This window comes from Octopus bimaculoides, chromosome 20 (assembly GCF_046866305.1).
Source record: "Octopus bimaculoides isolate indiv1 chromosome 20, ASM4686630v1, whole genome shotgun sequence".
Classification (NCBI taxonomy): domain Eukaryota; kingdom Metazoa; phylum Mollusca; class Cephalopoda; order Octopoda; family Octopodidae; genus Octopus; species Octopus bimaculoides.
The window spans coordinates 38,637,488-38,664,237 of record NC_142947.1 but is presented as its reverse complement, the minus strand read 5'-3'; the positions used below and the strand labels follow the sequence as shown (position 1 = coordinate 38,664,237).

Genomic DNA, 26,750 nt, shown 5'->3' with positions numbered 1-26,750 from the left:
CTTGCAAACCTTTCGGCATATATAGATCTATCATCATCATCATCGTTTAACGTCCGCTTTCCATGCTAGCATGGGTTGGACGATTTGACTGAGGACTGGTGAAACCGGATGGCAACACCAGGCTCCATATATATTTTGGCATAAATAGATCTGCATCAACTCAGTCGTGTGCCTGTGTTCTGCTTATTTTTTTGAGTGTTTTACTACATAAAGGTCGCCAACTGCCTACCCTGAGCAATTACTAATGGCATATGCCTGATAAATATAGATAGATTTTGATTGAATCTCCAACAAGTTAGCAAGGGGTCTCCCAGCAACAATGTAAACTTCATATAATTAAAGTATCCCTGGCCTGAAGGGTAGCTTGTAGTCTACCCCTCCATTCAATAATTTACTACTTTTGAGGTTCGACTAGCTATGAAACATATGAAGCCTGGGTTTTATCAACTCCTTTCCCTCATTTTTGAATATATGTATATACATAACAACAATGATTTCATTTCGCCAAACATACAGTCACAGAGAAAATACAGCATTCATGCCTTTCGCAAAAGGTTCATAATAAGTGAAATGATTCTAACCAGTTGAAGCTCAAAGAATTTGGCCAAAATTAGGTTTTACTCTGAATGGCAGATATTACCTTACACACATACATTCAAGACACAAGATTTGGTCACATATTCATTTGTTACTTTATATGGATGATTGGTCAAACATTTTAGGAAAATAATATACATACACCTGAAGAAATATATTTAACACACACACACAAACATGCATGTGACTGAGTGTGTATGTATATATTTATATATATATATGTGTGCATGTGTGTGAATATACACACGCATATATGTGAGGGTGCATGTATGTATATCTATATGTGTGTGTGTGTACATATAACTGCATATGTGTGCACATATACACACACACACATATATATATATATATATATAAGTATTTGTGTGTGTGTATGTATGTATGCACATAAGTTGATTACATAATTGTTTCCCTAATAAATTGTTTTCATTTCATATATGCATATATATATATGCAAATACACATACATATACATATATAAGTGTATGTGTGCATATATGTGTGTGTGTGTGTGTGTGTAATAAAGCAAGTTATCTGAACCTCCAAATAAATTAACCTGAAATTTTGGTTTTAAAACATTTTTTTCTTTTTTTTTTTTTTCGGTAAGTTTTAATGTAAAGTAACAAATGGAATTATTTATTATTTATAAGCATGGTTTTACATAATTGAAGGAGTCAGCTTCAGGCAAGTTCTTCTTCTTTTTCCTCTTCTTCTTCATCATCATCATCTGCTTCTCTATATGTCGTCAACCTGAATAATTTAGAAGCAAGAGTTATCTTACCCTTGAATTTGACTTTTTTTAACCTTATCTCTTCATACAAATAGTTCCCATTGACAAAAAAGCTTAGGCTAATTCATATAATTATATATATATACATTCACAAACATCATACTTTTTTTTAAAATATGATGACTCAAAAGAAATACTGATAAACTGTCACAGAATCTCAGAAATGGTATCAAGGATTATAATCATGGACAATTGAGATCTGTTCTCTACCAGCAGGACCTGCCCCGTAATGTAAAATGTAAAATGTATATACAAGTGTATGCACGTAAAAAGACCCGAAATTTAGATAAAATGGGGCTTATATGTACTTGTTTTGACATTTTACCTTTTAGCCATTAAAAAGGATGAAAATAATAAATATGAAGGTATTTTTTATGGCCCCTTCAAAAAAACGTTATGCACAGGGATTAAAATAAAAATAAGCAGATATTAACACAGTTATTGAGTATTGAAAATGTCAAGGGTGAAAGGAATCAATGTCTTTTTTTTTTGTCTCTAAGGGGGAAAAAAAAAAAAAAAAAAAAAAAAACGTTCGACTTACTTTAAAGACACCTGCTCTATACTGTTTAATTAAAGAGAACATTATCAGTGGAGGAGAGTAATAATTGCTTATAAAAATAGTTTTTTACAAAATAATCCAGGAGAGGAGATAGGAGGAGGTGGAGGAAGGGGGTGGGCGGGTAGGTGGAAAAATCTGAATGAATATATTCGGGGTAAAGGAAAAAAAAAAAAAATGGAATTTGTATTATTACAGCAGCTTTTTTTTTCTTTTTTTTTTTAACGTTTGTTTTGAAAGAAAAGTTCCGAGTTAAATATAATTAAGACTTGAAAAAAAAAAAAAAAAAAAAGAAAAAGTTACTGACAAATTTTGAATTTCCAAGAGAAAGATTTGTAATATTTTTGTGTGCTAATTACGCTTTTTTATTTAAAAATCTTCTAGTATGTGTGTGTATTTTTTAATTATTATTATTATTTTTTTTTTTCATTTTTTTTGGGTGGGGTGAGGGGAGTGTAATGTCTTCAAGGCGAGGACTCGTTCTGATGACGACCAAAGTCCCTCGCTTGCTTCATGATACCTTCTTTTTTAAACTGGCTGAATGCCTGCCTCTTTAGGGGCTGCGGCAAGCTGAGCGCTTCCACGACGCGCTTGTCTTCCTTATGTTTAAGCTTAATGTGCCTCGTGAGCTTCGCCTGCATCACGCCACAGAACGGACATTGCCGGGACGGCTTTTTGTAGCTCTTCAACTTTCTGAAATCGTTAAGGTCACAGCTGCCGCCAATATCAGCATTGGCGCTAAGGCAGTCCCACGATATTTCCCCCTTGTCGGTACCGTGACTCCCACCATCGAAACCAATAGTCTCGCTGTCTTCCAAACCAGCAGTTTGGTCTCGCTCGCAGCTCTCACAACTGTAGCTTCCACTGTTACTATGACAACTACAGACTGAACTTCCCAATCTCACATTGTTATGACACAACTCACCAGTGTTGCTGCTACTACTACTACTACAATTGCCACTACAACTACCACCACTACTACTACTACTACTGCTGCTGCTACTACTACAACTACTGCTATTACTATTGTTACTGTTTCCTGTACAACAGGTACTAATATTCCCCGCTATACTACTACTACTACCCATACTACCGCTATTGCTACTACTACTACTACCACTACTACAAGTAATATTGCAACTGTTACTCGTACTACTACTACTGCTGCTGCTGCTGCTACTGGTGTTCACAAATGGCATATGAGATAAACTCATCGAGGACGAGCTGATTATTTGTTGTTGCTGTTGCTGTTGTTGCTGCTGTTGTGGTTGCTGTTGTGGTTGTGGTGGTGGTGGTAGTGGTGGTGGTTGCGGTAGTGAGGGAGGTGGCAAAAGAGACGGTGACAGCATTGACGTAGCTGGAGGTAGACATGTTGATGGTGGCACTGGTGGTATCGATGGTGGTTGTGACAGCGGCGGCGGTGGTGGTGGTGGTGGTGGTGGTGGTACTGATGGCTGTGGTAGTGGTGGTGGTGCTGCTGCTGGTGGTGGTGGTGGTGCTGCTGCTGCTGCTGCTGCTGCTGGCGCCGGCAGTGACGACGGTGTCGACTGGACGCCCGCGGCTGCACAGCCTCCGCTGCCACCACCGGCAACTCCGCTATCAGCGCTGAGTCCACAACGCTGACCGCTGTTGCTGCTGCCACCACCACCACCACCACTACTACTACTACTATTATTACAACTACTACTACTACTACTATTATTATTACTACAACTACTACTAGTAGTAATAGCACTACTACCACTATTGTTACTCTTATAAGGAAGGTTGCACGTTTCCCCAATAGCGGAAGGTGACAGATTTGGTAGCCCGTAGGGTGGAGGCACTGACAAGCCAGCTGAAGGATGATGGTAGGCACTATTCTTTGAAGATGATGCCGAAGATGATGTCGGAGAAGGGGAAGGAGAATTAAAAGAATTTGGAGATGGGGGAATGGGATTGGCAGCCATGTTCTGATACATTGGTGATCTGTGTGGATAGTTCTGACCAGGTATACTGCTTTGGTTTGCGTTATTGTTAGTAGCACTAATGGTGCCTCCCTGCCCAGTGAAGTAAGCAGACCCAGTACTGCTGTCACAGAAACTGTCTGTGTGTCCAGGATCAGAGTGCAGCCGAGCAGCACGACTTCGTGACATTGCGGAAGCCATGACACTTTGGTCTGGAATATTATACGACATTACGGGTGAAAACCCGTCCTCAGCATTTGTAAAGCTTTGGCAATTTCTTGAGGAAAGTGGTGCAGTGTGTTGTTGTTGCTGTTGTTGTTGTTGTTGTTGAAGAAGAGGTGGTGGTGGTGGTGGAGGTGGCGGCTGCAATGTCTGTGAGCAGTGCCGCCCGACCACGGAACTGTTTGGAGGGGGCGTGAAGGGCGAATGGTTGAAATCGAGGGGAGAAGTCGATGAGGGAGACGGAGATGTGCTGTTGAACTTTTGACGCTTTATAGACGTGGCCCCTTCTTCTAACACTCCAATGGCACAAGGCTGGCTACCTTCAGCATGGGACCACTTATTCTGGACACCATTGATCTCATACAGAGGAGATGACATTATTGCTGGAGATGAAGAAGGCATGTTTACTGGGGAATGTGATGACGGTGCTGGTGGTGGTGGTATCAACATAAAGTTTTCTGTACCAGAAAATGCTAGACTGGACATGGCTTCAGGTTTGCCAGCCTTTATATATAAAGACGGTTGCTGACCGCTACCTTGGTATAAGTTTTCCTGTGAAAGATACTGTTGTTGGTGCTGTTGTTGTTGTTGTTGTTCCTGCTGATGCTGATGGTAATGTTGTTGTTGATGATGATGCTGCTGTTGTTGTTGTTGTTGTTGTTGTTGATGAAGATGGTGCTGTTGTTGATGATGATGATGATGATGTTGTTGTTGTTGTTGTTGTTGGTGTTGCTGATGGCTGAGCGAATTCGGTCTCTTGTGGTTCCAGGAGGAATCGCAAGACGAATTCTCTTCGACAGAACTGCAACCGAAAGTGGAGACGTTGAACGGCTGCATAGAGGAATTCCTGGGACTGTTGTCGACCGATTCCATCCGAAAGTCCATGTGACATCCATCGACATTTGACGCAAATGGGTTGCCGCCACCAAACATGTCTGTGTCTTGTGTCGCGAGATATTGTTGAGTTTGTAACTGCTGCTGGTGTTGCTGCTGCTGATGCTGTTGCTGATGATGCTGCTGCTGTTGTTGGTGTTGATGCTGCTGATGTTGCTGCTGTTGGTGTTGCTGTTGGTGTTGCTGTTGATGGGGCTGTTGTTGTTGTTGCTGCTGCTGTTGATGCTGCTGCCGCTGTTGATGCTGTTGTTGTTGGTGTTGTTGGTGTTGATGCTGCTGCTGTTGTTGGTGTTGATGCTGCTGATGTTGCTGCTGTTGTTGTTGTTGTTGTTGTTGTTGTTGATGTGATTCTTGCTCTGGTTGGGTGGAAGCAGTAATATAAGACGAGAAATCTTTGTAGGGAGACATCATGGCGTTGGAACCGGAAACAGGAGGTGCATCGAATTCCTCTTTCAGTAATGATGTTGGCAGTGATATCTGATTCAAAGAAGCCATAGTTTCAGACGACTGTTCCGTATCTGCCTCGGTACTTAGCTCAAGGTCGGGAACAGAATTCGTCAGCCAATCAGAAGCATTGAAATTGGACAGAGCTGAACTACAACCAATCATATGCATTTGTAAGACATCTTTCTCATAATATGTGTCGCAGAGAGGACAGAGTACTTTTGAAACTGAACCTTTTTGGTTGGCGATGTCATTCCGAACACTAGAACTGGTATTTGTCACCATGTTATTTTCATTGGCTCGCTTTAGTTCGTTTGCCAGTCCTTCTTCCTTGAACTGGTGAAATGCATCCCGCTGAAGATTTGGAGGCAATTTTAGTGCTTCCTTGACACGTTCCTCTTCTTTGTGCCGTAACTGAATATGGCGCTTTAATTTGGCTTGTTTCACGCCACAGAATGGACATGGTGTGGGAGGTTTCCGATTCGAAGAGGTGCCTCTTCCGGAATTAAGGCTGACGTTGCTGCGTCCGCCAGTGTTTGTTCCCAAACGTCTTGGTGATGATGATTGTGAACTCTTCTGTCCACTCGTAGTTGCACTGCATCCATTGCCACTAGAACTACTCCCAACAGCCGTGATGCTGTCGTTAACAGGTTGGTAGTTTACTACGGATATTCCCTGAGAATCATATGATAAATACATATTTGCAGGATCAAATTTGAAGTCTTCGTCTGGGAGCGGTGGCAATATGTTGGTTTTGTTTGAAGCTACAGGTGACAAAGAAGTATTGGTATCTTTAGATGGGAACATGGGTGGCAAACCGTAAGAAGGTTGCGTTTCTAAACCATAAAGCGTTATCTGAGACTCGGTCCTACTAATATCTGGATGAGAAATGAAAGAGGAATTCACTTTGGAATCAACCATTGCATTCAACTCGGGATATTTAGAAAAGTGGTTATCTCGACCAGAATCATCTTGAATAAGGGAAGACATTTGTTCCATGGCTAAAGCACTAAAAGTTAAGTCTTCAACTGGGGAACATGGTTTTTCCGTTTTGATATTAATGTTATTTAGAAAAAAGGTGTCTTGGGAAGGGCAAGTAAATTTATTATTTTTCACTTCAGAATTGTCCATTGGTTCCAAAAGTTTTGGAAGAGATTCGTGGCCAGATTTACCAGTGTTCATTTGATAAGAACAAAACTGTTGATTTCTGGTAGTGTCTAGACAACCTGTTCCAAATGGAGTTTCAATTGAATTGCTTTGTCTGTTGCACTCAGCCTGGCTTGACCAAACCTCAGGTGAGGGGTCTGAAATACCTTTCATCTCAGGATGAACAAGACTTTCATTTGCAATCTGCTTCTCTGAAAATCTGTCAATTAGGGTGTGACTCGGAATAATATGTTCATTCAAACCCATGATTTTGGACGACTCCCTAGCTTGAGCAAGTGATTCATTTTCCAAAGGAGACTTTTTCGTTTTTACAGAAGAAGCAGTTGATTTCAACAGGTTTTCATCAAATTCATTGATTTGTTTATGCTGCTGCTGCCTACAGTCCATATCTAAAACAACAGAACCGGTTGCAGCAGGTAGTCTATAGTTTCTATTGGAATGGTTTTCAGGTTTGTCGATTTTTCTACTACCAAACGGTTTCTGTTCCTGATTCTTGTGATGGTTCGAATGAAAAGCCAGAAACTTCTGGCTCTCTTGGTCGTGCCTATCTTCTTTATGCCTTTCATGTAGGTTATCACCAGGGACATCAGCACTACAACAAGATGATGGTTCTTGTTGATTTCTAACAACAGAACTAGAAGAATTTCTTTTAAAATCAAAATCAGAAACTACAGACATGATATTTTCAACATTTCTATCTCCTTCATTAGCAGATTTCTTAATCGATCTGACAGAATTCCCTTTCTGTAACATAACAGTGGGATTCTTGGGTGAACTGGCGACATTATTTGCTAACTGATAGCAATCTGTTGATACAGCTGTAAATGGGGATAAACTAGTGCCCCTGTTGCAACTATTCATGGCACCGCTGCCATGATTTATGTTTCTGTTTGACTGCAAAGTAGATACAGTTGCACTGTCTGCACATTTGAACTTGCACTTTGCAATGTGTCTTCTCAGTGTGCTTTTCGCAAAAGGCTTCTTGCAGTGTGGACAGTTAGAACCTTGCGAGTGCAAAGGTCTTCCACCACCAACAAGCTTTCTGGATGTCCTTCTCTCAATGTCTTCAATAGCATCACTATCCATGAACATCGAAGATTCACCCATTCGACGGAGTTTATCTTTCATGATGCCTTCTCGTTTGAAATGACTAAAGGCTCTCAGCTGCAAAAGTTGTGGTAGCTGCAGGACAGCTTTTACTCTCCTGTCTCCTTTGTGTTTTAATTTAATATGACGTGTTAGTTTGGCCTGCATTACACCACAAAATGGGCAAGGCCGAGAAGGCCTCTTGTACACTCTCAGAGCATTATTGGACTGTTGCTGGATTGTGTTATTCATTTTGTTTTCCTTTGTAATTGATGACTGTTCTTCCAAAGATAGATTAAATTTAGCTTCCTGCTCAGAGATATTATCTGGAATGAGATTACAATCATTGTCTGAAAGATCAGATAGGCTTCTTTTTGGTCTTACAGCATCTGGCATTTCAGGAACTCTTTTAGGGTCCACAATGGTTAAGGATTCTTCAATTATAGTAATGTTTGGAACTTCCTTTCTGTTTTCAAAATCCATATTTCTGTGGTTGGCATCAGAACTATCACAAAGTCTTTTGATGGTAGCATGGCTGTTTTCACTATCTGATTTCATTGGTGCATCCAATCGAATAATATACACCTCCTTAGTTTCATCACTGTTGACAACTTCAACAGATGTTGTGGGGAGGTCCTCATTTGACTCAAACACAGAACCATTGTCATCATCTTTATCCATGCCATTTTCATAATTATCCATTGTATCAGGTTTGGAGGGGAGTTCTGTCACTGGCTGAACGGTAACCGTATCAGTTAATTGCAGGTGCGCACGGCCACAGAGAAACATATGATCACTTAGGTTCTCCATTGGTATAATTTGATCACAACCGCTACACACAGCATTCTGTTGACAAGATGGCAACACTTGACCAACTATCTTGTGTTCTTTGTCAAACCAAGTTTCCATTTGAGATAATTTATTTTTCAAAATGCCTTCTTTCTTAAATTGATTAAATGCATGCCTTTGTGACGGCTGGGATAAGCTCATCGCCTCCTTCACCCGCTCTTCATCTTTGTGTTTGAGTTTGATGTGCCGAGTGAGTTTGGCCTGCATTACACCACAAAACGGACATGGACGGGAGGGTTTCTTGTAAGATCTACCAAAATAACTTTGATTACATTTAACAATGGAACTACTTGAAGGTTTTGAACCATTCAACGGAAGATGTGGCTTAGATGGATTATTGACAGAAACAACATCACTTTTATCAGCATCATCAAAAGCATCAGAAACAGAAAGTGAAACACTCATTTCTTGTTTAAGGAGAGTATTGGTTTCAATTAGCTCTCTGCTTTCTAAATTTTCAGATTTACATTCTGTATTACTCAGAGTTTGTTCATAGTCTTTTAATATATTCTCCTGAGAGTTATCTACATCATGGTTTGATTCAGCGTTGGGATCACACGGGTTTTCGGTGATTCCATTCTCAAAAGAATTATCATCTAAATCAGGTTTGTATTTCACCTCAAAATCCTCGTTTGACACAGCAGTTATTGGTTCAATCCGGATCGGGTTACTTTGGAATTTGATATCATCTTCATGTAGCAATGTATTTTCTGCACTGCAATTTTCATCTTCTAAATCTTCAACTTCTTTTTTCAACTTTAAATTCATAAAAGGCCCCGAATTCGGCTCCTTGGCATCATCAGAGCAAGGAATATCTGATTCCTGTTGATATTGCCAAGTAGAATTAAAAGATTGATCAGTTTCTTTCAACGAAGGAGAAGACACGGAAATACTTTTGTTTGGCCCTTCACCAGGAAAACTTTCAACAGGGGAATGTGTGAACATTTCTTGCTCATAGGACCAATCAGTTGTATTAAAATTAGAAAGTGCAAGGCTACAACACTGCATATGTTCCTTCATCGCATCTTTCTTTACAAATACATTGCAGTTACTGCAGACAAGCCATAGAGAGGAATCAGGCTGGAATGTACACTCAGGAATTAATTCCTGATACTGTTCTTGTTCTGTTAACCTTTTAGCATTTTCTTTCATGATGCCTTCCTTCTTAAACTGGTTAAAAATCCTACGTTGCATTGACTGTGGCAACCGCAGTGCCTCTTTAACGCGTTCTTCATCCTTGTGTTTTAACTTGATATGCCTCGTTAATTTTGCTTGCATAATACCACAGAATAAACATGGTCGAGACGGTTTTTTGTAAGTTCTCAGTTTGTTGCCAGCAAAACCTGTTTGTTCCTCTATTGTTATGACATTCGCCTGACTCTTGACTGATAGATGCTTATCAAATACCGAAGAGCCTGAGATACAGTTGTGACCAGAAGTTGCATCTTCATCAGATGAATCTGAGATTGAAACTGGAGACATCAGTTGTATGTCTTCATTAGCGACCTCTTCTTTCACAATCCCACTGCCATTATTATTATCAGTATTAATATTATTATTATTATTATCATTATTATTATTATTATTATCATTACTATCATTGTAAGTTTCCATTTCCTCTGAGATTGATGACAGAAGTTGCTTCTCAGAGGTTTGGTCTCTTGTTTGCTGGAACATATCATTATTCAATTCAGACTTCAAAAACAATGCTGTTGCTTGGTTGGCATTAGATAGTTGAACACTGTAGTCAGTCACATCATCAGAATGGTCGCAAGAATCTGGTGGAATTTCAAGAATTTCTTCCTTTAATACAATAGTCTCTGAATTTAGAAGATGCTGTTTATTTGAGGAATCGCTTATTTCTGTCTGGTCGATTTCATCTATCAACTTTACTTCACTGTCTCCAACATTAATTTCTTCTGGCGCAATGAAAATGGTTTTGATTTTCTTGCTACTTGGCGGTGCAATATTATAATCTTGTATATTCTGCAACTCACTGATGTTGTCTAAGACACCTCGTTGACTATCATTTTCATCATTCCTCTCAACAGGAGATACAAAAGATGGTGGTGGTGATGATGATGAAGTAGACATGGCTGCTAAAGAAGATGGCTGGATGTCAACGTTATCAAAGGATTTAGAACTACTGTTGTCAGAATTTGGTCCTTGGCTAGAAAGCTGACTGGAAGTATCGAGGGAGTATGGAACAGACTTACAAGTAACAATGTGTTGGTTAATGTCTTCTTTAGGCTGAGATTCTTTACAATAAGGACACACAACCATTGATATATGTCCATAAGGAATTCTCTCTATGATAAGGCAATCAGATTCAGAAAGACTGTTAATTCTACGCATATTTTCCTTCAAAATTCCTTGTCTTTTGAATTCATTAAAAGCATTACGCTGTTCGTGCAGAGGTAGTTTCAATGCCTGTTTCACACACTCTTCATGTTTATGTTTCAACTTTATATGACGACTCAGTTTTGCCTGCATTATTCCACAGAATGGGCATAGACGAGCAGGACGTTTGTAAATTTTGCCTTCATCGATGTTTTCCACGGTTTTGGGATTCAGTAACTTGTACGGGCCATTTCCAAAACGATGGGTAACATTCGATGGTTTTAAAGACATTTCTTTGTCTGCGTGATGTTGGATATAGACATTATTCAGATCACTATCCTGGTAACTATTTACTTTTTGTTTGACAAAGCTGCTATCATCTTCAGAGGAAAATGGTTTAGAAAACGGTGATAAGGCAACAGTTTCAAAAGTATTTGTGTTCTTAGAATGAGGTGAAGTGTGGAACTCTTTCAATGTAGAGCAATGCAAGCTTTCTTTACAATGTGGAGTTTTGATTATAACAGTTTCCAACTTGTTATGGAGTGAGTCACACTCTGAACTAACAAATTCAAGGCTTTTATTCTTCTGAATATGGTCAGTTTTACTATATAGGTCAGAATCTGATTTACCAAAGTTCAGTGTTACTTTGTCTTTGCTTTGTTCAATCAGAATCTCATCCACATAAATAGAATCAGTATCACTAAATTTAAGTACATCTTTTAATTTATCTTCATGGTTTGTAGTTTTTACAGAAAAAGACACTTCTAAATCGTTTCTTTCATCTTCACAATACTCTAAATTGTCTGGACACACTCTGGTATTAAAATAATCTCTCTCAACAGTCGGTGCTAATCCCAAACTTTCAGCGTTTCCTGTCGATTTAGTATGGTGTACATCTGATATGCATGGTTTCCGAAGTGCAGCATTATTGTTTGGTAAATCTTTTCTCCTATTATTCCTTGTTTTGTTTAAAATGCCAATCTTGCAGATATTGTGCCCTTCTTCAACCAAATTTACATCTAAACTAGGAACTTGGCATTGCAAATTCTGTTTAGAATAATTACTTTCACAACCTTGTTTATCAGCTAAATCTAATGTCAACACAGATCCATTTGAAGCAGCAAGTGGCCTGCAAGTCTTCATATGCTGTGATAAGACATCCTTGTGAACAGAATAATTACAGTGTGGACAGCACAGGATAACGTTATCGTGGAGGCTAGAAATAGCAGCAGCAAAAGACTTTTTGACCAGCTTGTTACACTTTGAGAGCTCAGATAGGCGTCGGATGTTTTGTTTTTTGATGCCATCTTTCTTCATTTCATCAAAAGCATTCCTCTGGAATAACTTTGGCAGAGCCACAGCCTGTTGAACCCGTATTTCATCTTTGTGTTTTAATTGGATATGACGAGTTAAATTGGCTTGCATCAACCCACAGTAAAAACAAGGCCGCGGTAGTTTCTTGTAGAAAGCTTTAGATACCATATTACCGATACGACTGTGATTCTGGGACTTCCGAAATGATACAGCATTACTAATTCCTTCCTTTTTAAACTTATTGAAAGCATCTCGTTGCTGTGGTTTTGGCAGTTGAAGGGCTTTAAGGACACGCTCTTCATTTCGATGCTTCAATTGTATGTGCCGTGCTAATTTTGCCTGAGTTATTCCACAAAACAAACAAGGCCACACATTCTTTTGGTTATACTTGCTTGTTTTTGAACGGCCGCAAGAATTAGTATAACTTTTACCATTGTGTGACTTGATACCATTTCTGATGATATTTCTGTGAATAATTTTATTAACAATCTTGTTGTTAGTCTGAATCAAGTCATCTGTAACAGGCGATTGAGAAGCATTGGTGGTGACATCTTTTGGTGCAGCTTCTAAAGGCAGAGAACTGGATTTCGCTTGCGGAAAGCCATGTCCTTTAATATACATTTCATTTTGATTTTGGAAAATAACACAACAGTCTTCTTCTGAAGAATCTAATACAGATATTGGTGATGAATCAGCAGAATTTGAAACTGGTTGAGGAGATGATCTGTTAAATTGCTCTAAGTCATTGACTGGTTTATCTTTGGTTGAGTCTTTGGTGCTAGAAAGGGAATTGGTTGCTTTTAATGATTTGAGCAATTCCTTTGAAGGAAGAACAGATGTCCCAGATTTGCAGCTGATAGAATGAGTTTCAAAAAGATCTTTTTCAAAATATCCCTGACAATTACAGCATTTCATAAGGTCTTCGATTGTCAGTTGTTTATCAGCAGCCATTCTGAATTCAAGCAAAACACTTTGATCGCAGATGTTTTTCACTGATTTCTTAACCTCACAGTTTTCTGCAAGTAGAAATGGTTTCGGAATGAAGTTTACGTCCAGAGTCGAAGATCCAGATTTAGAAACAAGTAGCTCCTTCACTGATTCATCACTAAGTCGAATCACCTTCAGGTGGTCTGTGAGTTTCTGTTGCATAACTTTGGCTCCGAGCAACGTTTTTTTTGTTGCTACAGCCTTTAGTGAGGCTAATACTCAGCTCAGGGGATTGCCAGCAGTAACGATTCAGCAAGGGCTGGACGTTGAAACATGTGTTGATCAATACAGGAGACATCTAAAAAAAAAAAAAAAACAGACAAAATGAAAATATATGAACTATAAAAGACACTGACATTTACATCAACATAGAAATAAAGTAGTTGTGTGCTGTCAATTTAATATGACAGTCCCCTGAAGGGAATAATACTACTGTTGGTTAGACCTAGGAAGCTGCACCGCTTCCTGTCAGCCTTGACACATTTTCTGTGTCCTTATGTTTACAAGGGGTAGCTTGACAGGCATCTTCGACTAGCAGGTCATGCTACTCCAGACTGATGATGAGCAAAGACTCAGAAGCATGTCTCTGGATGCAGGCTTAGCTGGGTGGAGGTGCTTGTCTCCCCCTTGTAAACATAAGGACACAGGAAATGTGTCAAGGCCAACAGGAAGCGGTGCAGCTTCCTAGGTCTAACCAACAGTAGTATTATTCCCTTCAGGGGACTGTCACATTAAGTTGACAGCATACAACTACTTCATTGTATCACTACTGCATAAATCTCTCTGAGAGATTTAGAAATGTATTATTTCTAAAAATAGAAATAATGCTTGTTATGCTTTTATTTTTTACTTGTTTTAGTCATTGGACTGTGGTCATGCTGGGGCAGTTGGGTGGACTAGAGGAATGTCAAAAAAAAGTGTCTTGCTCGAGGACACAACCTGCCTCTGGGAATCAAACTCACGACCATACAAATGTGAGCAAAATAGCCAAACCACCGAGCCACCAGTCTTCACAATACATATATATCACCTTGGGTAGTGTCTTCTACTATAGCCTTGGGCTGACAAAAGCCTTGTGAGTAGATTTGGTAGACGGAAACTGAAAGAAGCCCATCGTATATACGACTGGCTCCTGTGCTGGTGGCACGTAAAAAGCACCATCCGAATGTGGTCGATGCATTCATGAAGTACAAGTGATCAAATCATCTAGAGAGAGAGAGGGAGAGAGGGGGAGAGAGAAAGAGGGAGAGAAAGATGGAGAAAGAGAAAGATGGAGAAAGAGAAAGATGGAGAAAGAGAAAGAGGGAGAGAGAGTGTGTGTGTGTGTGTGTGTGAGAGAGAGAGAGAGAGAGAGTGTGTGAGAGAGAATGTGTGTGCATGTGTGAGAGAGTGTGTGTGTGTGGGGGGGGGAGACGTTCATTATGCTGATGATCTTGCTTTCACAACTAATTAACTGTGTGATGCACAGGTCTTGTTAAGATGCCTTCAGAATGCTGCTGCCAAGGTCATTTTTTTTTGTTTTTGTTTCTCATTATAAAGAAGACCGAATACCTGATCACTCTGTTTACCTGTCAATTTATTCCAACAATGGCACACGACTCAATAGGGTCCTATGCTGCTGACAGTCAGAAAAACTTCCTTGCATGTGAGGGGCAAGCCTGGAGCACTCGTAACAAGCTTCAAAACATCTAGCACTTCAAAGTACTTCAAAGTCAACAAGGCTTTTTTCCTTCAAAGCATGTGTAGAGAGCATTTTGTTTTCTATAGAGCAACAACCTGGATTATAAAAAAGGAGCTTGAAGATCCCCTTAATGGTACATACGCTGGTTTCTCATGAAAGCTCGATATATCTCATGGTGTGACCACAAGATCAAAGTAGAAGTTTACAGACACATTCTACCCACCTTTACCATTGTTGTTCAATGTACCGTGGGCTTTGCTGGTTACTGCTATTGTGCTAAACAATAAGCCATCATCATCATCATCAATATTTAACATCCATTTTCCATGCTGACATGCATTGGACTGCTTAACAGGAAGCGGTAAGGCCAGGGACCACATCAGGTCCCATAGTCTATTTCTGGCTTCGTTTCTATGGCTGGATGCCCTTCCTAATGCCAACCACTTTACAGAGTGTACAGGGCGGTCTTTACATGACACCAGTATTCTTACTCATAGATCAGTCTGGTTCATAGGATAAATGTGTGTATAAATATATATATATCATCATCATCATCATTTAACATCCACTTCCAGGCTGGCATGGGTGGGATAGTTTGATAGGAGCCAACCAGGCAGAAGCTTGCACCAGACGTCTGTGACTGTATTGGCAAAATTTTTACAGCTGGATAGGCGAAATGCTTAGCAGTATTTCGTCTGCTGTTACGTTCTGAGTTCAAATTCCGCTGAGGTCGACTTTGCGTTTCATTCTTTCGGGGTCGATAAAGTAAGTACCAGTTACGCACTGGGTTCGATGTAATCAATTCTTTTGTCTGTTCTTGTTTGTCCCCTTGTGGGAAATAAAGAAACAAGATTTTTACAGCTGGATGCCCTTCATAATACCAGTCACCCAGTAGTCATCATCATCATCATCATCATCGTTTAACGTCCGCTTTCCATGCTAGCATGGGTTGGACGATTTGACTGAGGACTGGTGAAACCGGATGGCAACACCAGGCTCCAGTCTGATTTGGCAGAGTTTGGGGAATGTATATACATCAGGTATGCAGGTATTATGAAAATACCTCACAGAGTGACAACTGTACCCTGCTTAGTTATGGGTTGCTCTTTGGCAAGGTGCAGCACCCATGCAGCTACTCTGTCAGGGATACATTGAAGTCATGGGATTGCAGCATGGTGGATTATGAAGGGGTAGCGGAAGAGCTTAATTGAGCTTAATGGTGCTTCTGACACTGGTGCTGAGTGGAGGAATCTTAGAAGATCAACAGTCTGGATTACCAAGATTTATCACAAGAGTAATTACAATGCATCCACCAGGGTGGCATCCATGGTTGTGTAATTAGCTAATGAAAGATTTACTGATACTCATGCTCCTAATTCAAATTCATAATGATGGGATTGGATGGCGACAGAATCATGGGCATCCATTAAAAAAAGAGAAAATGCAGATGTGGCTGTGTGGTAAGAAGCTTGCTTCCCAATCACATGGTTCTGGGTTAAGCCCCCACCTTGGGCAAGTGTCTTCTAGCAGAACCTCAGGCCAACCAAAGCTTTCTGAATGGATTTGGGAGACAGAAACTGAAAGAAGCCCACCACATATATGTATGTGTATATATATATATATATATATATATATATATATATAGATAGATAGATAGATAGATAGATAGATAGATAGATAGATAGATAGATATGTATATATGTATATATCTGTGTGTCTTTGTGTCTGTGTTTGTCCCACCACCACCACCACTTGACAACCGGTGTTGGTGCATTTGCATCCTTGTAACTTAGTGGTTTGGCAAAAGAGACAAATAGAATAAGCACCAGGTTCAAAAAATAAGCCCTGGGGCTGATCTGTTTGACTAAGACCCTTCAAAGTGGTGCCCCAGCATGACCACAGTCACATGACTGAAACAAGTAAAAGAATAAAAAGATGTAATGCAATAACAACAATAAAGAAACTTACAGATATACGTATTGTTTTTTATGTAGTGAAACACATGCAAAGATTAACCCTTTTGTTACTATGCAGTGTACCCTTGATTATTCGCGGTTCAGCATTAGCGGTCCAAGTTATTCACAGAACCAATAATTGCTCGTGGAAACCACGGCATATTCGTGGAATCATAAATATCATCTGCGATTTTTTATGGCTTTTTTCATGGCAACATATATATTTTTTTCACCCTTTTTAAGGTTAAATCATTAATAAGAAAATACCGTATTTGCCTGATTACTGGATGGCCCTTCACAGTTAAAGTTCCCTCTGATTAGAATAGCCACGTATCACATCACTTGATTATTTTTTTTTAGACACAAGTACACTGTATCTTCTATCTCTTATCCCTGCTTCCAATCAAAGCTTGCTTAATTAGTATAGTGACATCTATCTATATTTCATACATGCACACTCTCTCTTCCTCTGTCGCTATATTTCTCTCTCAACACCAACTTCTCATTGTAGCGAAAGTATATATATATATATATATATATATATATATATATATATAATACAAATAATATGTGAGTATATGCATATATACGTACATGTATGTACATACCTACATCTACATGTATATATAGATGCATATATGTGTACAGGACGTCACAAAAAAACATGGACAAAATGAAAAACAGAACATAAACAGAGCACAGAAAACACACAAGCCACATAGAGAATATTTCCTTCATCAGCTGCCCCTATTCTAAACTAAGCGTTTCGAAGAGTTAGGGCAGGATGCATTGTTAGAATAGCTCTTCCCGCGAAAACAAATTAAATGAAATTTGTAATTTGGAGGAATTAAGTGGCAAACAGAAAACACGACAGGTAAAATGAAACAGTGAAAATAAACAAGAACGGCTGTTAGGCCAGGCGTGAAAAAAATATATGTATACTGAACCCTGTGATGTGACGAACTTGAGGGAAAGAGAGAAGAAAGTTCCTGCTAGATTGGCAGTGGCCATGAGAAGAAAGAAAGCAGGAGCCGGTAACATGTGACCAGCGAGGGGTAGGGAGAGAGAGTGGTAGAGAGAGAAAAAAAAGGGGAGGAAGTTGAACATAGGTGAGCAATGAGAAATATATATATATAGGAGTGGCTGTGTGGTAAGTAGGCGCAGCAGTGGCTGTTTGGTAAGTAGCTTGCTTACAGCCAACATGATTAAAGACTGCATGATCAATGCATTTAGTTGTTTCAGAAAATGTATCAAGGCAGTAATCAAAGACTGTGGTTTTATTGAATAACTTTTTACTGTTTCTTTACCGAAACTCCCCTCTTTTTAAGCATTAAACTAATGCATTTGTTAAAACTTGCACCCCCATTGACCTGTTTTCTATTTTTGTTCATTGTCTCGTACTTATTTATTTACATACATACATATATATTATCTATAAAAATAAATAAATACACCCTTTTAAAGCCTAGCCAGGCTCATGGGCCCGGTTACCCGGTTTCAATGGCCTATGTGCTCCCCAGCTGGACAGGACGCCAATCCATCGCAGCGTTACTCATTTTTGCCAGTTGAGTGGACTGGAGCAAAATCATGAACATTGCTCTGATTACTATGTATAAAATACAGAATATTATATTTCTTTATAGATTAGGCAGGCATAATTCATCCATGCTTTTCAATCTCAGTATATAAGCTACGCATAATACTGCTGTAGTACACGTGCCGCGTACATTCTTATAATATTTTCTTTACATGCTATAAAGACAAGTAAATCTGCCTCCAACTCAGTCGCACGCCTGTGTTTAGCTTATTTTTGGTATATTTTACTACATATAAGTCACCAACTGCCTACTCTGAGTAATTACTCAAGGCACATGCCTGATATATATGTATGTATATATAGATATATATACATATACATACATATATAAGTATACATATATGTTTATTTACAAGAGCAGAATAAAACAGGAGAGTTTAAGTGCTTTTATGACAACATATTGAATTGCTCAATCTTACACATTTCACAAGCAATTTCTGGTACATTATGCAATAAACGTTACCTAAACAATTGTATAATAGGATAATGCCACCATTTATGTAAATGATTATCATGTAGCATACAAATAATATTCATTAGTGAAACATTAAAATAATTATGTTGTTGTTATAACACTTGGACAAACTTGGCGGTTTTATTTTGCCCTTGGATATACACTATTTAAATTATTCAATTATATGTAATATATACCAAATGAAAATTGGAGGGATGAGGGCAGCTGCATAAAGAAGTGCCGAGCTCTAATTGTGGAGGGTGCCGGTGGAAGGGGTAGACCCATGAAGATGTGGGATAAAGTGGTGGGAAAGGATCTTCGGACAGTGGGTCCCACTGAGATGACAAGAGATTGGGAGATGTAATGATTTGTTGTACTTGATAAAACACATCAAGCTGAGTGAAATCACTGTTTTCCACACATACAGGCTTGTCGCTTCAGGTGCTGGCACCACTGAAAAAGCACCTGTGCCAGTGCGGCGTTAACGCACCCATGCAGGTGCTGCATCAGTGCACCCGTGACAGTGACATGTGAAAAGCACCAGGCACACTCCGCTAAGTGGCTGGTGTTAGGAAGGGCATCCAGATGAAGAAACCTTGTCACAACGTGGGTTGGACAGTTTGACATGGAGTTGGTTAGCTGGGAGCTGTCCAGACTCCAACTTGGAAATCAGAAGTTAAATGATGATGATGGTGATGATGAAATAGAGCTCAATACTCAACTGAAAGTTGAATACACAATGATTTATAAGGACATCATGTACATTATTTACATTCAACGGATATTTGTCCTCATCTTGTTTGTTGTTAACACAATGTTTTGGCTGATATACCCTCCAGCCTTCTTCAGGTGTCTTGGGGAAATTTCGAACCTGGGTTCTCATTCCAAAGGTATTTTTCGGTGTTATTATTATTATTCAGGTCACTGCCTAGAATCGAACTTGGAATCTTAGATCGCTATTAACCACTATGCCATATGCTCACGGGCATATGGCGTAGAGGTTAAGAGCGTGGGCTACTAATCCCAAAATTCCGAGTTCAGTTCTAGGCAGTGACCTGAACAACAACAACAACAGCAGCAGCAACAGCAACAACAACAACATCGGAAAAATATCTTAGGAATGAGAACCCAGGTTTGAAATTTTCCCAAGACACCTGATGAAGGCTAGAGGGTATATCAATCGAAACGTTGTGTTAACAACAAACAAGATGAGGACAAATATCCGTCAAATGTAAATAATGTACATAATTCCTCATCTCTTAGATATAGAACTGATTTATAAGGAGTAATGAACACTGATTAATTACCATGCTCTATCAATTGAAATAACACTATTTAATTATATATACCAGGAACTGGTAGAGAAGTGCAGAAATACAGGCAGGCAGGCAAGCAACAGAAGTGGCATGTTGAGGTTTTGTGGGGCATTCATTCTACAAAGCTCTGACTAGGTGTGGAGTTACTGGAGCAGCAAAAGGGGAGGTGGGGTTACAAATTCCATTACCTTAAGCTGCAGTGAAAGCCACTAAGTGGCTTTGGATAAAGAGGGCAGACCAGTGGTTTGCTGTTATTGAGGTGCATGCTGGGACATCATCGATCCCAGATGAGTCAACTGGATGAGGGAGCCTGATGCTGGAAAACCCAAAACCTCATGAGACCCAGGAAACATTACTGACGATGCATCCCAGAGCATTCGCAAGATGTATCTTAAAACAATGTATAAATAGATATAAGAAGTTTGCTTCCCAAACACATGGTTTCAGGTTCAGTCCCACTACACGATACCTTGGGCAAGTGTCTTCTATTATAGCTCCAGTGTGACCAAAGACTTGTGAGTGGATCTGGTAGATAAAAAGTGAAAGAAGCCTGTCATATAGGTGTGTGTGTGCCTTTGTTTCTGTGTTTGTCCCCGCCATCACAGTTTGACAACAGGTGTTGGTGTGTTTACATCCCCATAACTGAGTGGTTCAGCAAAAGAGACTGATAGAATAAGTACCAAGCTGAAAAAATAAGTATTGGTGTCTATTCATTCAACTATATATATATATATATATATATATATATATATATATATATATATATATATCATCATAAAAAAATATACATATATATAAATTGTTTTAAGACAGATGATGGATACACTGGGATGCTTCATCAATGATGCATATATATATATATATATATATATATATATATACACATATATAAAATTTCCAGGATTTGAGAGATCTACAGGTATTTAAATAGTGAAACTTTCTTAGTTAGCACTCTGTCGGTTACGACAACGAGGATTCCAGTTGATCCGATCAACGGAACAGCCTGCTCGTGAAATTAACGTGCAAGTGGCTGAGCACTCCACAGACACGTGTACCTTTAACGTAGTTCTCGGGATATTCAGCGTGACACAGAGTGTGACATGGATGGCCCTTTGAATTACAGGCACAACAGAAACAGGAAGTAAGAGTGAGAGAAAGGTGTGGTGAAAAAGTACAGCAGGGTTCGCCACGATCCCCTGCCGGAGCCTCGTGGAGCTTTTAGGTGTTTTCGGTCAATAAACACTCACAACGCCCGGTATGGGAATCGAAACCGTGATGCTACGACCGCGAGTCCGCTGCCCTAACCACTGGGCCATTGCGCCTCCACAAATAGTGAAACTACCAAGGTAGGGTCAGTGATAGTGCTATTGTTTACAATGTATAACAACGTATACATACTCACTAAACTAAATAAAGATTTGTTCCTCCAGTTATGCATACATTCACAAGTGACTGACTGAAAACACAGCATATTATCAGGGTCACACATGAGTAAACTCACTGCACCTATTGCACTGTTGTCTATAGACTCCAGATCCTAACGTATGGAAGGTTCCAAGTTGGGTGGAGAATAAATAACAACAGATGCATTGTGGTTCATAATGTATGGATTTTGGTTTGCATATTATGCTTGGGACATATAGTGAAAAAGCACCAAAACATGGACACTGAAATTTCATGGAAAATAAGGGCAAAATGAAAGGTATTTACCTTTTTAAAAGATGTGTTCAAAGCAAAACTGGACAATGCCCTACATGACAGTCTTTTGAATGAGAATGCCCTACCTGTGTTCTTAAATGCAAGTGAGACATTGGGTTACTGTGAAGAGCGAAGAATATGATTTGGATACGACACAAAGAGCCATGGAAACATCCATGCTAGCAATATCATTGAGAGAGCATATCCAAAATGAGGTAAGTCAAGAATGGAGCAGAGTGAATGATACGACTGCAGAATACTGAAGACCCATGTTTCACTGCGCCCGACATGTCGCAAGGTTCACAGACGAAAAGTGGGTCCATGCAGCAGATGAGTGGGATCCCAAAAATCAGAAGATGTCACTCAGAAGACCTCCATGGTGACAAGAAAACAATTTAGACAAAGAAAAAAGGAGTGCTATCAAGAAAGAATTGGAAGTACATTGTGATCATTGGTATATAACAATTGATGGTCTGATTCAAGAATTATATATATATATACATATATATATATATATATATACACACACACACACACACACACACACACACACACACACACACATATATATATACACACACACACACACACACACATATATATATATATATAAATATATATGTATGTAGATCTCAAATAAGTAGAATGTACCCTTTCAATAGGACCACTTGTACAAATAATAATTGCAGATAATGTAATAACAACCCTAAGATCAAATACAGAGATGTGCACACACATTGCACATGCATGCATGCATATATAACAGGCATCTTTAAGTTTCTTTCTATGAAATCCACTCACAAAGCTCTGGCCGGCCTGGAGCTATAGAAGACACCTGCCCAAAGAGCCATACAGTGGAACTGAACTCAGAACAATCTGAATGGGAAACTAACTTCTTACCAGACAACCACATATAGGCACAAGGCCCAGAATTTTTGAGGAGGGGGCCAGTCGATTAGATCGGCTCCAGTATGCAACTGGTACTTAATTTATCGACCCCGAAAGGATGAAAGGCAAAGTTGACCTCGGTGGAATTTGAACTCGGAACGTAAAGACAGACGAAATGCCGCTAAGCATTTCGCTCGGCATGCTAATGTTTCTGCCAGCTCACCGCCTTAGATAAAGTAATAGATTGAATGATTAAAACAACCGTATCCAGCTTTTCACACCTACCCTACAATGTCATTATAAAAATAAACAATCACATCACTGAAATTTTCAAGCTACAAGATAATGTATAATTAATTCAAAATAACGTGAATAAACAAATATTACAATTGACTGAGTAATCTGAATGCTAAGAGGCTAATCAAGAAGTTAATTAGTTAATTCATTAATTAGATGCCAAATAATTATTTCTGAATGAGGCAAAATGCCAGCAAATTTGAAGAGAAGTGGGTTAGTAGTCGATACCATTAATATTAATACTTATTTAAAAAGTGTTCTACGTTAATGACTTCTGAAGGATGAACGACAAAGTTGACTGTGTTGGGATTTGAACTCAGAACATGAAGAGTTGAAAGAAATACTGCAAGGCATTGTGTCCAGCTCCCTAATAATTCTACCAAAGCACCATGTGTGTGTGAGTGTGTGTTTAATGTCTGTCTTCCATGCATGCATGGGTTGGACAGTTGACAGTCATTGCTTCTCTTGAGGCCCGGCGCTCAAAAGGAAATCAGCCGCTTTGCCTCTGTGGGGCCCAACACTCGAAAGGAAGAATAATCTGAATGCTAAAGGGTTAACCCTTCCACATGATGCTGCTTTGTGATTATGTACTTAATCATATGCCAATACTTTGATCTCAGATGCATCCAACTTGTTTTCATGGTTCTTTGTCTGTTAGTAGAAACTATTGGTTATTGCAAAGCTGAAATCTCTGTAAAGTGAAAGAAGACACAGACACTTTGTGCTCATTCCTTCCTTCCATGGAATCCAAGAATATTAAGCCATAAAAGTCTTACCAAAACGGACAGTGAAGCCTGGTGCAGTCTTCTGCTAGCCAGCTCCTGTCAGCAGCCACTCAAGCATAGATGTCACCCATCAAAATAAACTTGTGCCAAAACTGAATCTTTAAGAAGACTGTAATAATTTGCTCATAAAATTTATCTTTATCCTGCTCTAAGGCAGAAAAGGTTGAAGTGTAATAACTGACTTGTGAGGCAGAAATACTATTTCCCAAGTAAAGAGAGAGAATTATGTTTTGGACTGTGACTCCGGAAGGAAGAGAAAATAGAGATTTCACATGCTGAGATCTAATAGCAACGATTTTCCGGGAGCTGTCTCTTGAGCCATGCTTAGAGAAATCCTGGATGCCATAAGGTAAGTCATCAAAAACTTTTGTAAGGATATATATATATATATATATATATATATATATTTCAATAATAGGACGAATTCTTTTACAAGAATTTATCAAGTAGCTAGCGTGAAAAAACCCTCATAAGGGAAAAAATCCATCATTTATTCCTGAAATATATATTATATATATTATATATTATATAATAGTAGTCTGACCTTAGAGTCCCTCATGGCATGAGGCGTTATTATATAGTAATGCCCTTATATAAATATATATGTATATATATATATATAAATTTAAAGTGTATTAGAGTACAAAATAGAGCTCATTCACCCTTAGAATTACCAAATAGCCAGTAGCATTGAAGTCCAAGCTTGGGCATTGATCATTATAGAAATCCACTTGTCTGCTCATGAATGAATGTGTCCAAAGAAACATAATATACAAATGCACAATCTTCACATCTCAACATAAATATGTGTACATAGGTGCGACGGAAAACCAATTTAAAGTCCGTTATCATAACCACGTCCTGTCATTCCGAAAAATAAACAGACACGCAACCTCACTGGCAGACTTGATATGGAGACTGAAAAAATGAAAAATTAAATACGAAATGAAATGGTCAATAATAAAAACTGCACACCCATGTAATTCGCTATATGACAAATGTGACCTTTGCCTTGAGGAAGTATTGAGTATACTGCTGAGTAATGAGGTAAACAAGCATGATGACAAAATTGCAAGGTGTAACCACCATGCCAAATAAGCATTTTCAAGATGGAATGGTGTATAAAAATTATAATAATTATTATTCTACCTGACCACACCCATCCTTTCTGTCTCACATCTATATATATATGATGGAGTGCCCAACGATATACCTATGTGCATGAATATGGGTAGATATAAGTGCGTCTATGTATGGGTGTGAATGTGCTTGTTAATTGGTATGTGTGTGTTGGAGGTGCATGTGTGTGTGTGTATATATGTATATATGTGCATATGTATGTACGGGGATGCCCAGAGATGTAGTTGTGTGTATATGTGTGAGCATATGTGTGAGTGTATTTGTGAAATGATAAAATTTAGCATGTGCAACCTAACGGGTGAAACAGCCAATGTATATAATGCGGCTCATGTTGAGCGTGCAGAGGCATGTTGACAGAGAGCAGAATGGAACTGCCAGTGTCTACTAGATTCAAAAGAGCCAGTTGGAGGTGATGCCCTTCCTAACGCCAACGATACAGTATACAAGGTAAAAGTAGGAGAAAGAAAGAGAGAGAGAGAGAGAGAGAGAGATGATAGGTGGTTGGGGACTTTGCAAGAATGTATACGGAGACAGGCAGGTATAGCACATGGAGACAGAGAAAGAGACAATTCATATATAGACATCATCATCATTTAACGTCCATTTCCCAAGCTGGCATGGACTGGACGGTCTGACAGGAGATGGCCAGTTGGAGATGTACACCAGGCTCCAAATGTCTATTTTAGCAAGGTTGCTATAGCTGTATGCCCTTCTTAATGCCAGCCACTTCACAGCATGTACTGGGTGCTTTTTACGTGGCACCAGAACCCGCTGCTATAATGTGGCACTGATGCAGGTGTACATGGTTCCAGGTAAAGTCCCACTGTGTGGCACCTTGGGTGAGTGTCTCCTGCTATATATAGCCCTGGACCTACAAAAGCCTCTGAGTGGATTTGGTAGACAGAAACTGAAAGAAGCCTGTCATGTATGTATGTATACACATTTGTATATATATGTATGCGTGTGTGTTTGTGTCCCATCACAGCTTGATAACCAGCATTTGTGTGTTTATGTCCCCATAACTTAGTAGTTTAGCAAAAGACATGATAGAATATATATATATATAAAGACATATATACAGACACACCCACACGTCTATATATATATATATGTGTGTGTATGTCTATATATATATAGACATTATATGTGTATGTGTGTGTGTCTATATATATATAGACACACACACACATGTACACAGATATATATATATATATATATATATATATATATATATATATAAAAACTTAGATAAAAAACTTAGATATGTTTCGACCAAAGATTGGTCCAGGCCATGTCTAACTTAATAGCACCACCTGATAGGATTATCTAAATCCTTTTTACAGTCAAGTTTGGTCTATGGTCCATTCAAATAGTCAGTTCTTATTGAGTGAGTTGTATCCAGGTATGGGTGGTTTGTCTGGTATTCTTTGAAGAAAGCTGTCTAGACTCCATTTAACGCTGATAGGATCTGTTTCCTCTTTTATCTGTTTCGGGACAATGTTAAACAGGGCAGGGCCTGTTGAGGAAAAGAAATTATGCTGCAATGTACCTATATATTGTGATTCTGAATTGGGCAGAGGACGTATGGCTCATGGTCCCAGCCGTGGATGAACCTTGAAACTAATGTTCAGGTCGTATATATATATATATATATATATATATACACACACACACACACATATATACAAGTATGTTGCCAAGCCTCCCCTATTTCCGAATAAGGTATAATTGCTCTAAGTCTTTCAAA

The 26,750-nt window shown here is 39.1% G+C and overlaps 1 protein-coding gene across 1 annotated transcript in view; it reads right to left on the bottom strand.

Moving 5' to 3' along the window:
* Window positions 1–1,159: 1,159 nt before the first annotated feature.
* LOC106875458 (uncharacterized) overlaps window positions 1,160–26,750 on the bottom strand; it is a 34,645-nt gene continuing 9,054 nt past the window's right edge. Inside the window, exon 2 of the mRNA XM_089338404.1 lies at window positions 1,160–13,490. Coding sequence (XP_089194530.1) covers window positions 2,408–13,354 — 10,947 coding nt within the window. The 5' untranslated portion in view covers window positions 13,355–13,490 and the 3' untranslated portion in view covers window positions 1,160–2,407. The remainder of the gene's footprint in view (window positions 13,491–26,750) is intronic.